General features: G+C 37.5%; 1 protein-coding gene across 5 annotated transcripts in view; it reads right to left on the bottom strand.

Moving 5' to 3' along the window:
* Positions 1 to 13,781, bottom strand: part of ADGRG6 (adhesion G protein-coupled receptor G6) — a 111,507-nt gene that overhangs the window by 38,078 nt on the left and 59,648 nt on the right. For all 5 annotated transcript variants that reach the window (XM_082049933.1, XM_082049930.1, XM_082049932.1 and 2 more), the window contains 3 exons: positions 7,539 to 7,624; positions 6,126 to 6,178; positions 5,992 to 6,045 (listed from right to left, as the gene is read on the bottom strand). In XM_082049933.1, the coding sequence (XP_081906059.1) occupies positions 5,992 to 6,045; positions 6,126 to 6,178; positions 7,539 to 7,624 (193 nt within the window). The remainder of the gene's footprint in view (positions 1 to 5,991; positions 6,046 to 6,125; positions 6,179 to 7,538; positions 7,625 to 13,781) is intronic.

A 13,781-nucleotide genomic window follows, 5' to 3' on the forward strand; every position in this document is an offset into this window, starting at 1 on the left:
GCTGTTATGTTGGATTTGAAGATAAGCAGCTATCACTCAATACTGGCAGTATGGGTAAGACCACACAGTCACCTGTAAACACTATTAACTTCTTCACGTTAACTGGACAGACAGAAAAAGAGCTGACTATTGCATAAGTCACTCAGCGAAGACATAATACAAACAGCAGACAGGTTAGAAAATATGCAGAGAAAGAAAGAGATACAAATGTAGAAGGAAATTGAAAGCATTCTACAATGGCATCTGAGATGTGGATAAACATTTACTTGAGGTGATTTTGACTGTGATACCATTAAAAAGTTCAGAACAGACAGCAAAAAAATAGGACTGGGCATAATAGACACAGTCAAATCAATACCAAGGATGAAGAGGTTCCTTTCTCAGCAGAAAGTGGTGTTATAGAAACAAAATAAAATCTGATACTTCAGGACACAAAACTAAAAATTGCAGCTACCTTTTTGGACTACTAAAAATAAAAGCATGCTAAGCCTTCCTTGTAAGTTAATGGCCATCGTATTAGAAGAGTGCTGCAGGCAGCATTGTAATGCCTCTGTGTCCCTGGGCCTTGCTTCTTCTTGCAGATCTGGTGTGGGAATACAAACAACTGTGGCTTTTCAACAGAAAGCACTTGTAATATGCAATGACTTGGTATGAAGACTATTCTTTATTAGGGAATGTAGCAGAAAGGCAAAACAGAAAGGGCTGGAATCCCTCTCATTTCAACAGCTGGTCTTTGCTGAAACAAATTTTGGTTATGCTATGTTCCTAACAAGGAAAACCTGACTGCCCAGTTCCTAAAAATGATCTCTGACAATGTTAAACCTAGACTAAATCCAGTTAAAGTCAGTGGCAAGACAGAGGAAGTCATTGGAAGCTGGATCAAGAGCAGGCAGCGTCAGCAGGAGACTAAGAAAGGATCACCCTTCAGTCACTTGGGAAGAATTCCCAAATTCCACCATCTGGGATGAAGGCTTTCTCTACAGGTCATGGACACAAGATGCCACCAGGGCACTGTGGAGAAACCTGTGGATTTCTGCTTGGCCCTTTTTGGTCAGTTTTCCAAGTGGAAATACTACACATAACATATGCGGGGTGGTATTTTAAAATGTTTCTCAGCGCTGGTCAAAGCTGTCCCTTGCTGCCTTTGGTAACATTGAATCTGAAGTTAGGGGGAGTAGAGGCAGACCAGTTCCAAGTTGTTCCTAAAGCCTCACTTCATTTATAACAATGGCATTATTATTTAATAATGAATAGTTTGAAGTAATCTACGAAGAATGCAAAAGCCTAATGCTTTGCCCATTTTTCTTTACTTGGTAAAGATACTTAGGGCTATAAAAGCAAAAAATTATGCTGCTTTGATGTTGCTAACTTCTGTCTGAAACTATTACACAATCTAATTAGTTTAAGTTTTATCCAAGTGCATTAAACTTTCCATTAAGCAGCACAGAATCCAAGAACACAGCATGCAGAAGCCTGAATCTGCCTCACTGATACTGGTGGCAAAACTCCCCCAGACTTCAGAAAAGCAGGATTGGGCATGGGCCTCTCTGATTTCCTGCTTTCCTCTCTATTTTCATTCCTGGAAGAAGGCATTTCTGTTTAAGTTTAGTGGTCTTTAGACAGATTGCTACCACTGTGTTTTTTAACTTGGATGAGTTGTCTAACAGTACTAACATTAATGTTGTTTTACATAGCAGAAGCAACTGAGCACAGGAAATAGGCCAAAATTGTGACAATCAAAGTACTAGGAGCTGGAGTAAGCATAATCTTATTTGTATGTTGAGTGGAGAAAAGGTTACAAATTAATTTGAGCTTGAATTCTCAAAATTGCTTACCAAAAAAAGAAAAAAAAGAAAAAAAAGAAAGACTTAGCAGGGGAGCTAAGCTGTTTAATAAAAACCAGTTCCCTTACTGAGGCAGCCCTACAAGACCTAGGAACAGTAGGACCCTTCTGAGAAAAGCAGCAGTAGTCACAGAAAGTTATGACAACAGTAGTGTCATAAAAAGCAAAGAATAAATGAAAGAAATACACACATTCATGATTTATCTACATAAAGAACACAAGTTGTCTTCACTTTCAAGGGTTTGCACAAAATAATGGAGGACAAAGAAACAGCTATATCCATAGCCCATTCTGAACTACTGTCTACTTTATTTTGAACAGCTGCTCTCATTAAGAGATGGAAACAGCATGACCAGAGGAAAAAATTAAACACAGGCATGAAGTCAAGTATAGCTGTGATAAAATTATGTCTATTAAAACAGTTAATATTCTACCAAAGTATTATCTTGAGATACTGCTGTCATCCAGAGATCTCATGTTATTAAAGGTGCTGATAATAATATGCACTTTTGGACTTGGCACTCTATTTGTCTCTCATCACCATACACATAAACACATAATAAGCACAGTGTATTGAGGATTTCTCCAGCTCATAAGGCACAGCAATGAAAGAATAACAATCCACTTTCATATTTTTGTTTTGCTCTTCTCCAGAATGCAGTACAGTTTAAAATATTTATTTGGAAAACACCTATTTTTACCGTGCCAAAAAAAGCCAGCTTCCTACCTCCCACTTCCAGCTTCTATTTCTTCTCTGAATCATTCTATCTCTAGCGATTCTTCCTCTTTCATTTGCAAGAAGACTAGGTGGGGAGACTGATTACAGAAGTTCCTTGATAAGGTAGCAGGGTGGTAAATAAGGGTTGAAGCAAGGCAAAATGTATAGAAAAAGTGGAGAAAGGTTGTGGGGTTTGTGTTTTGTTTGTCTGTTTGTTTTTTAACTGCTATATAAAATACTAATCCAAAAGGTAGTTAGAAAAGATACAGTCTCAATAAGAATATGAATTCATGCAAAGAGAAGGAAAACTTCTCAAAAAGCATTTTAAAGAATAATGATAGTGTCTTAAAAATAAGAAGGCTATAATCTTGTGGAAAATTCAGAAAATACAGATAAGGTTTAGAGAGTTAGACTGGTAAAAGTTAGACTTCTGTAAAAGATAAAGTTAAGACCATGATACTTATGGATTAGGTCTTCACTGTAGAGTGAAATTCTGTTCAGTTGAACAAGAAGGCAAAAAAACAAGAAGGCAAAAAGAAATACCTAAAAACTATGGGAAATAGTGGAATGTATAAAACTGCAAGAGACTTATTCTTGATTATCCAAAATTGAGAAATAATTATTCACAGAAATAATTTACAGGAATATTTAATTAATAGAAACTGTATGAAATCACACTTTGAGCAAGTTACAAACAAGCACTCAGCCACAACATTTCAGTGAACCACGTGAGTAGGTGAGAAATTAACACTACTTCCATCAGGGATTGAAAACTTCCAACCTGTAACGTGTTAATTTTTTGTACCCCAAAATGTTATTCTCGTATCTTCTAGGATTTCCTTAGAAATCTACCCAGAACAAATCCAAGAAAGTGGAAAACCTAACGAAGTATCTGGAAAGCAACGATCAGGAAGTAGCAGGGGGAAAAAAAAAAAGTTTACTCTCTGGATTTCCAGAAATTCAACAGATTTCTTTCTTTCAAAAATCTGGAAACAGCTGTGTGAACATCAGACAACTGGAAACTGGGTGACTAAACCCACGAACACTGATGACTACTGAGAAGCAAATCCTTCTTTTAGAAGGGAAGCAATGTACGGCGACAGACATATACTAAGAAGACCTAAAGCTGGGAGAACATCAAATTTTCTGAATTTTTTCTACTGTAAGAGGTAAATGATGTGTGAAATATATGCAAGACACAAAAAATACACAAAAACAGCAAAAAAAATCCTGTGTATATATACGTGTACATATACTTCTATATATGTATTTGTGTATAAAAAGAGTAATTTTCATTTGTCAGTCACGTCTCATGTAGCTCAATTAAATTGTTAATTATCCCTATGTTGCCCCAGCTGGGTTTCTAGGTTGGGTAGAATCTTGATTTCTCTTTTTTCTTTTTTTTTCTCCTTTCTAAGAAAACATGCACAGCGCAATAACCGTGATTATTTGGAGAACACTAACATTTTTTGTGACATGATTAGCATTTATCCTAAGTTATTTAGAATCATAACAAAATGCCATTTGGCTTTGACATAAAATCCACTAGAGCCCATGAGAAGACTAGTTTCTCATTAGGCCAGGCCTCCCTTGTAAAACTTCGTGACATATTATAAATATGCAATTCCATTGACTCTGAAATTACATATGATGAACAAAGTAAATAGGAATAGGGTTGCTTCCCCATAACAGTGACACAGTATTAGAAGTAATTTAGTGCTATATTCACTGTATGTCAGAAAGCGAGGAAGGGAAAGGAAAGGGAAAGGAAAGGGAAAGGGAAAGGGAAAGGGAAAGGGAAAGGGGAAGGGGAAGGGGAAGGGGAAGGGGAAGGGGAAGGGGAAGGGGAAGGGGAAGGGGAAGGGGAAGGGGAAGGGGAAGGGAAAGGAAAGGAAAGGAAAGGAAAGGAAAGGAAAGGAAAGGAAAGGAAAGGAAAGGAAAGGAAAGGAAAGGAAAGGAAAGGAAAGGAAAGGAAAGGAAAGGAAAGGAAAGGAAAGGAAAGGAAAGGAAAGGAAAGGAAAGGAAAGGAAAGGAAAGGAAAGGAAAGGAAAGGAAAGGAAAGGAAAGGAAAGGAAAGGAAAGGAGGAGGAATTACTAGAATAATTTCTCCCTCTTCACCTCCTTTTTTATAAAGAAACGAAGTCCAGAGGACAGGATGGTGGGAAAGTGAGATGAGAAGAAATAAGGTGTTCGTTCTAGGGGAGAACAGATGCTGACAAGCTGGGCTACTAGCCTGGTAAAAGATGTAGCAATAAAGATGGGGAAAGTTTTACATTCCTTAGCAGTCTTGTACTGTTAGTAAGACCTGAGGCAAGGTCTCCACTTAAAAGGTTTTGCTGGCGTAAGTGTATCATTTAGAAGTGTGAAAAAAAAATCCCACCCACATCACTACACCCTACTGTAAATGTAGGTCAAGCAGCAAAATAGCCCATTCAGAGACTGGATTTATCCTACACCAGTTAAATGGTTTTGCCAATAAAAGCTGTCTTTCTGCTGTGGGTGTGTGGGAAGGAGATAGAGCCTTTTACAAATCTTTCATGTCTAGGTAAACTCAGTAGAACACTGGAAGCATCAGTAACTACTTCCTCATGGTAAATTGTGAATCCTGGGCTATCTCGGTACTTAAAAAGTCCGTGTGTCATCATTGCAGTTCTCAAGAGTCAGCAGTTAAAGTCCTTTCCTACGAACTCTTGCCTACACTGCAAACGGAAACATCCCATACCCACTTGTTCCCCCTTCCTCACATGACTACTCACATTTTGGTTTCCTCTCCTTAACTTGGTCCTAAGGTTCATTCCCTCCCCATACGTCCACAGAAATCAGGCTGCTGCTTTCAAAGAAATCCTGTGAGACCAGATTTTCAGGGGGTGTAACCCACCCAAATTTCTTTGGCTGCCTTTGAGGCTGTCCCAACTCCAGTGCCTTTGAGCCCAGCAGAAGTCAGGAAATGAGAGCATATGGTAAATAGTTTAACTCACACTAGTTTGGCTCTCAATTCTACCATGAGTTTCCAGTGTTTTGCATCTAGTAAGGTGTTTGTTAAATGAAAAGGCTCTGGTTCAAGAGAATAAATGCAGTGACAGTGGGTAGATGCCAGCGTACCAAAGCTTGTTGTTAACGTAAGCTGGGTGTGACATACCACATACGTATGATACGGCTATTCAGTTTTGTGACAGATGAAACCTTAGCTCTGAAAGAAATGATCTGTTGAGGATTAAGGCTAAGTAGATTTAAACCAAAACAAACATGATAACCAGTATTAGGTTTCTGAGCACATCAGAGCACTCAGCTCGACAGCAGTCATATATTTACAGACTGGCAGCATATGCTCAATAACAAACAATGAATCCAATAACAATAAAGACTGTTGTAAAGCCACTTGTAATAGCAGCCATTGCCTCTATCAAGAAAATGTCTTTAAAAATGTCACCTTTTAATACTTCTTTTTTCTCTTGCTCTTTCTTTTATGGAGCCAGGGTGGACGCTATAAAAGAAATAAACATTAATTAGGGTGGATTGATTCTCAAAAGGAACATACCATAAATTTCTTCTCCCTTCATTTACCTGATATTGACCACATACACAGTGTAATTCCAGTTCTGGAAAGTACGGTTTAGCTGAAAAACAGGAAGACATTGATCATATGAATGGTGAGATGTTAATGGGGCTCTTTGTTGCTTAAAAAAGAGTTAGAATTTCACCCTTCTCTCTCTTGAGAAGTCCCTTTCAGTTTTTCAAAGCAAAGAGAACACTCTGATATCAGTGAGGTGATTGTTATATTAGATGTACAACTGGTAGTGAGAGATGTGGGCTTTTTTACTGATGGAAGGAAATCTCTACAGGGTCATGACACAGTGAATAGGTGAGTGCACAGGATGCTGAACTTTTCCATTTCTCAGAAACGCTTTGATTAGAAAAGATTTACTGATAAAACTACAGGGTCACTTTTCACCTATAAGTCTACAACCTTATGATGATCTTTTTCCAGACCTTTGTACCATTTACTCTGAGTGGGAAATGGCTGCTCAGTTTTCCCCCAGGAGACATTTTTGCATACTCTGCTAGGGCCAAGTGAGACCTTTTGGGATTCTTTGGCTCAGGCACCCGTGTAGTTCTGCTGGTTACTGCTTCTAAGAGAACAGCCTTGGCAGGTGAGAATGGCTGTATTTCTGGTTTGTAGATGACTATAGGTGGCTTCTCTGCCTTAGCTTCTGAAAGCTGAAAGCCTCCAGGTTTACTTAAAGTAAAATACAGAATAATTGCCATATATTTATGGCATCATATTTTCATGTAAGTAGCTGGTATAAAGACTAATTACAGATTGTGTGAGTGTCCCTATATGAACTATCAAACAGGACAGAGAATATATGTATGCAGGCAGAAGCATTCAGAGGCAGGAACTTCAAGAATTCTTCATCCAGAGGGCTCGGGAAGGAGAGCTTATGTCTGCTAAAATCGGCTGAAAAGCCAGGGCTACTAGAAACCCAAACAACTGACCTGTGGCAGAAGACTTCTGAAGTAGAGAATATTAGGGTAAATTGGAAAAGTGTATTGTCTCACACAAATGAACACTGCCTGGGTTTTTTTGTTATTTCTATTACAATATAACTTCAAAACCATGTTAGTGTTTGGGGAGAAAACATTCACTCTGTATAGTGATGTTGGAACTTGGACATGATTCTCTTTCAGTGGACAATTCTGGGTTCTCCACACTTTCCAAAATCTCAGTTAGTATCTCTATTTCTTAAGAAGCTGACTTGTATAGTGGAGACATTTCAAAATTTTACCTACGGTGCCTAATAACCCCAGCTAGATAGGACTCCATTACTGCACAAATCAATAACAGAAAGATCTTCAGAGAACACATATTAATATAAGCATTTATTTGGTATTCTTTCTTTTGGTTCCTTTTCATATTGATATATCAACGGGGCAGATTCATACATGCAATCACGCAGGAAAGAAAACGTAACTTACCCATTCTGCAACCACATCCTGTACTTTCACTTCTGCGTTGGAGTTGGAACTAAAGACAGTTATACTTATCCTGTAGAACAGCCCACCTGTCCATTAAAAACAGCATTACAATGTTAGAAACTGAGCATTTTTACCTTTTTAATACTGAGACTTTAGTTTAATGATGAATATAAAGACTGGGTTGAACCCCAGCTAGAAGAACACTTCAAGCTCTTGCTAGCGTTATACAAGGTTGGAGTGAACAAGCCCTGTGGGCTTGGGCCCATGCTCACTAGTCCTGTTGAATTAGATAATAATTCCCCCCCAATCCATACATTTCAAGTGTAGCACGCAAACTCACAAACAACATATATAAAAATAGTATTTTGCATATACCTTTAATGTGGTATGTAAAAGCAAGATCATGAAAGTGTAATGAATTTAAAAATAATCATGATTCCTGAAGTCGGTAATTATTACTCTCGGTCACATTGTTATAATCCAGAATTCAACCACAGCAGATTAGATTTAAAACTTTGGGAGAGCAGATAAGGCTCATCAGTTGAAAGTAACCAGATAACTGAGGACAGAATTAGCTGGGAGAAGGGATTTCCAGCTCTTCTTTTCACAGCATGGTCTTTACTCTCAGGCCTGGTGATAGCCAGGTAGTAGAAGAACCCACATTAGCTTTACAAAACTGGCAGCTGAACAAACCATCTTTCAGTCACAAAACGTGTAACACTTGGCTTTGAGCAATTTTATATTCAGTAAAATTGTTTGGAAATGGCACTGAGTAAATATAAATTCTCTTAAGCTCATGAGTTGGTAGGCAGCGTTACAAAATTTCACATCTAATAAATAATATCAAATAATCTCAGAGTTACTTTCTGTGTTAAAAGCCCATACTTTTCACAAGTCAAATTATTTTCATTAAGCTACTAAAAATTCTGAATGTCTGGTTGGATAAAAGTTCCCAGGATATTGAGGAGGTTTAAGAATTTCTGGATCAATTCACTTGCATGTATGGCACATGTAGCATTGCTCGGTGCAGGGCTGTTACCAGACAAAGTCATGTGTCTTGATCACAGATACATGTATTTATGTAAATCTTAATGAGACACTACATAGGGCTGAACAGAACATGACAATAATTATACAAAAATCCTTTCCTGTCTCTTGATTGTAAAATAACTGCTCTATCTTCCTGAGCCAAAATAACAGACATTTTTATTGTAGTTATGTATATGTGGAATAAATTTCATCATATAAAGCTTCATTTTACAAGAGCCTGAAACAAAAGTAACTGGAAAAAAAAAGTGAAGTCAGTATTTTCAGATTTAATTGTGCGTATTGGTTACTACCTTGTTCATGAGCTGGCTTGAATATCCTTCTTTCTTTTCATATCATCACTATATCATCACTGAGATTAGTATGAAAATTCCTCTGTGATAAAATACTAAAGAATCAATTCCTTGCAGGAAGATGGTTTACCAGTTACCTTTTTTTGGTAAGCTCTGATTAAATTTTAGCTATGAGAAGAATGAACTTGCTTCCTTTTTGATTTGTCTTTTTTTCCCTTCCGTAGCTCAGCAAACATACAAATTTGGTGCCCGGTTTAATCTGAAAATTTTAGTTTGTAATTACTGTGATGGTTGAAAATAAAAAAGATTAAAAAATAAGTCTTTGGAAGTAGAAAACTGGACTTTCAGCAAGTTGAAAACACTTGCAAGACCTGGATCTCATTTATATGTAGATATCTCTGCATATACATATATTCAATTTTATATGTATAATGTAACGTTTATATGTGCTATACAGATACACACATACAGAAAGTGTGCATTATATATATTCTCACACATTGCTATGTAATAATATGGAAAATTATAACCTTATTTATATAATTATGTATATGGACAAAATCACCTTAATATAGGAATATGCAAAGTATTTCTAAAATCAAACATAATAACTACAAACTAGTCAACAGCTTCAAGATCTCCATCAGATGGTGACCCAAGGCATGCTTTAATGAGGTGAAAAAAGAACAAGAACAAAGAACTAATCTACGTTTTTAAACACTCTCAGGAGACTGCAGTGGCAGATATTGAAAACTAAAAATCATTTCTCACTCTCCAAATTAAACAGTGGAAATCCCACCTCAAAATGCTGAATGAAAAAAAATATTTTTATGGGCAGAATATTGATGAAAAGTAGCCAAAGATAATTTGAAAGAAAGAGGAAAAAAGAACCTGGAAAAACAATTCTCCCCACATTCACCATGAACTACAAAAATATAATGATCGATGAAATACCAGGATTTGTGGTGTGGTGTTTGATTTTTTTTTTCTTTTTTTTTCTTCTGCTAGGAAAGTTTCTTTTGGAAAAACTTTGCTTTTTGGAAGTTAAATCCTCAAAAATATAGGAATACTGTAAGTGAAAAACATTCATACAATCTCAAACAATAAAATGGCATAAAAAAATATAAAATTCATGGCAACCCAATGCAGTATTCTCACAGTCTCATGAGAGCAGTCTTAGAGAAGTACACATAAATTAGAAATCACACGTTAATGACATTTACTACTACTAAAATGTTACAAATTCCCTTCTACTGTAATTAAATGACTATTCCAAACCTTTTCATATGCTAAATGGGTCTATATCTAAAGGGTGAAAGCCAGCTACTTCTATGTTCAGTCTACCAACTGAGTATCTAAATAGATAAAATAATCTGTTTTTTTTCTACATCTAACTTAAGGATTTGACATACTGTAGTTGACCTCAGGTCGACACAGGCAGCCCAGTTCAGTGAAGGAGTAACATAAACAAGATAAAAAGACTGCAGGAGAGCTAGTAAGTTGATGCAGTGGTGGGTAAGGAGTGGTATTTTGTTTTGTCCCAGATGGTAAATTGGCCAAAGAATGAACATGTGCCAAAACGGATGACTGGTGGTGTGTTACAGAAGAAACTGGCATTTGGGACTGCATGAAAGAGTGATGGATTGCTGCTGTAGGTGTCATCAGATTGTGGTTGAAGGTGGTCTCTTTGTGTTGAATAATAACTCCACTGTATGAAGACAGCAAAGATATTGCATCATTCATTATTGCAGTTCTTGATGACTCCAAAATAGAAGAGACATTTGCAAAATGTCTATAGTACGCATTTTCAAAATCCAAGGCATGAGTACTAACAATATTTAGAGGAGACACTCCTTCTTTGTGTTTGCTAAAGGATCGATACACCTCCCCTTCTGAATCCTGTTCAGAAAGCCTCAGTATGTTTGTTGATGTCAGAACAGCAGAGTTCCTTATGTCTTCATTATCACCAATGATTTCTTGTTCTACTGTCCACAGATTGTATCTCAGACTGTCCACTTGATTTTCAATTGAGTTTTGTCCTAAAACTGTTAGATGACTTCTTGGTGTTACTGTTGTTGGCAAGCTTAACTCTGCTACATCCCACTGGGGGATCAGGCTTGGAGAAATTGTATCAAGATGGTTCTGAAGATCTGGTGGGAGTGGAGGTGTTGAGTAGCTGTTTGGAGGTACACTAACACTGAATTTTGAGCTTGAATGAAGAAGGTGCCCTAATTCTAAAGACAATGTCATTGGAAGGAAATCAGAACTCATAAAACTGATGCTTTTTAAAAAAACAGCTGCATCCATTTGAACTTTACTTCCTGCTTTATCAATATTATTTATCACAGCATCATTCCCTGCAAGACCTTGAGACTGCAGTGATCGGTGCGCTCTTGTACTATTTACCACACTCTCAGCTAGTGTGGGGATCGAGAAAGCAGCATGGCTATCCCTTGAACGTGAAGGTTGGGTTCCTGAGTGTGTTGGAAGGACAGAAACAAGCTGCTGCCTACTGTTTAGGAAGGTCATGTTGGTTTGATTTCTTACTCTGTCAGTTCCAATTTGTGTGTACAAACTACCAAATATCATTAATTTTTCTGTGCAGTTTGCAAGTATCTTATCAAAGGGACTTACCTCTACTTGTATAGAGTGTTGACTCAAAGGTACTTCCAGGGAAGGGAAAGGAAAATCAAAATAAAATTCCCTGTTTGAAGATATGTTTAGGTTTGCAAAGTTCACTGTTGATTGTAACTTGGTTATTGTCTTGGCATTACTTTGTGAAATTCTCTCTGAAAGGCCTGGAATAAATGAACTAAAGACTTGTGTTTCCAAAGCCGATGCATGGCTAGAGAAGTTCATTTCTTCAGCCCTGTTACCTAATAATCTAATGGCAGAAGTTTGTTCAGAGATACTGTCAGGCTTAGCATGTGAACTAATGGATGGCAATCTCTCTGTTGGTGAAGAAAGCAGCTTATTGAATAAGAGCCACCAATTTTCTGCTGGCTTCCCAGGAAACACTTGTGACACTTCTTTCAAATGATAGGAAACAGTCCAGAAGCGTGTTGTTAAAGAGGGGAAAATATCTACATATTTTCTTGGAAAATCCAAGTAACCCAAGTCCCAGGAGCTGCCAACTCTATTCGCGTTCTCTGGCTCTAATATGGTAAAAGCTGAGTCTTCATTTTGATTACTATAGTGAAATGTATCTAAATTGTTCTCCAGTAATCCATATTTGAAGGTCTCACTTGGTTTTTGAAAATGCACTGAATGTTTTAAATGTGACCAGTAATTGCTATTAGATATAAATGTGCTGTCACTTCCCAAATATACATCAGTGGACAATTGTTGATAAACAGGCATTGTCATTAAAACATGCTTAAATGATGGGCTTGTCCAGCCTGTTCCTACCAAAAGTGCTGAAAATGTTATTAGTTCTCTACTGTGTCCTAGGGCTGAATTTGTCAATTGGATGTCAGGCATAAATTTTGTGTATGTTTTCTTTAAGTTTTGAAAAAAAGTTGTTTGTTTTGCAGGTGGAGTCTCCACAGAGGTTAAATTTGTTGTGCCTGCTGAAGGATGTTCCTTAATGTGCATAGATTTTCTAAACTGAAATTCACTGTTTGCTGCTAAGACAGAAAAAGGGTTCTTATTAGCATTGCCTTCCATCATTTCCAGGTAAAAATTTTCAGGTGTGAAGTCTAGCAAATCTAGCCTACTTTCTTGGAATGATGATTTCTGCTCTGTAGGTGATATAGGTAAGCTAGAAAGAGAATGATGTCTGTCTTCTTGAATGTCAGAAGTTATACGATTATGAAAGACAGTCCCACTCCACCAACTTGCAGGCTCCAAGACATTGCTCACGTGCATGAAATTGGTTGTGCTGCTGCTGCTGGACGATGAAATCCACAGGGTTTCTTTTTTGGGTTCATTAGCTGTGCTGCTGGTAACGGGAGAGCGGAACGCTGACTCAGAGTCGGAATGAACTGTCCCATCTGCCAAAGCCAGAGCTAGTTCCACATTAGGGCTTCTGTTTTGAAGAAAACGAACTGCTGCACTCACAGAAGGCTCCGTAACAGCGTCTGCTGCATCAGAAGTGCCATGAAATGAACTTTGAGAATAATTCAAAATGTTTTCATTCAGTAACTGATTCATCACTGTATTATCTAGGTCGATTTTTTCTGTAAAAGAAGCCAAGGTACCGTTGCCAGTCTCCTCAGAAGCAGCTGATGTGGACACAGTTGGAAGAAACAAGCTGTACGTGTTTTTTCTCACTGGCTTCTCATCTGCTGAGTTTTTACTGAAACGGAGAGGCTTCTGTTTCACTGGCCAAATAATTGGAGTTGAGATAATTCCTATGTTTCTGACCCCTTCTATCTTAGACTCTTGCTGCCTCTGTGGTAGTGAATGGGAGGATTCAGGTGAATTTCTCTTCATTCTGAAGATAACTGTAGCAGGAAGTCTGAATTCCTGCAGGTCTGTGTGTAGTAAGCCACATAGTTAATGGATTAAAGAAAAATATATGCATCTTAACTGTCTGTTCTTGGCTGCCTGCTCTTCGTCTAAAAATCAGCTTACCAAGAGTGGAAAATGATGCCAGTTAACTGAGTGAAAGTTTAGTTTGCATGTAATGTAAATGAACTTGGCTTATTTTTCTTAGTCTTTTTACTTCTCTTGGGAGTTTCAAAGCCAAAGGACTTAATTGTCCAGGTTTTATTCATACTAACTTTAATAAGGCATTCAGTTCCTTCTGTAGGTACAAAAAAGAGTTAACTGCTTATGGTGAACATGGAGTGAGTGGCTCCACAAAAATAAAACATCACAATTTGGAAGACATTTTCAGTATTTTCTTCTTAATTCTACAGCTTAGTAAATCCAAACAGGCTGAATTGATATAAATTCTTTC

The sequence above is a fragment of the Streptopelia decaocto genome (genome assembly GCF_964273445.1).
Source record: "Streptopelia decaocto genome assembly, chromosome: 3".
Taxonomy (NCBI): domain Eukaryota; kingdom Metazoa; phylum Chordata; class Aves; order Columbiformes; family Columbidae; genus Streptopelia; species Streptopelia decaocto.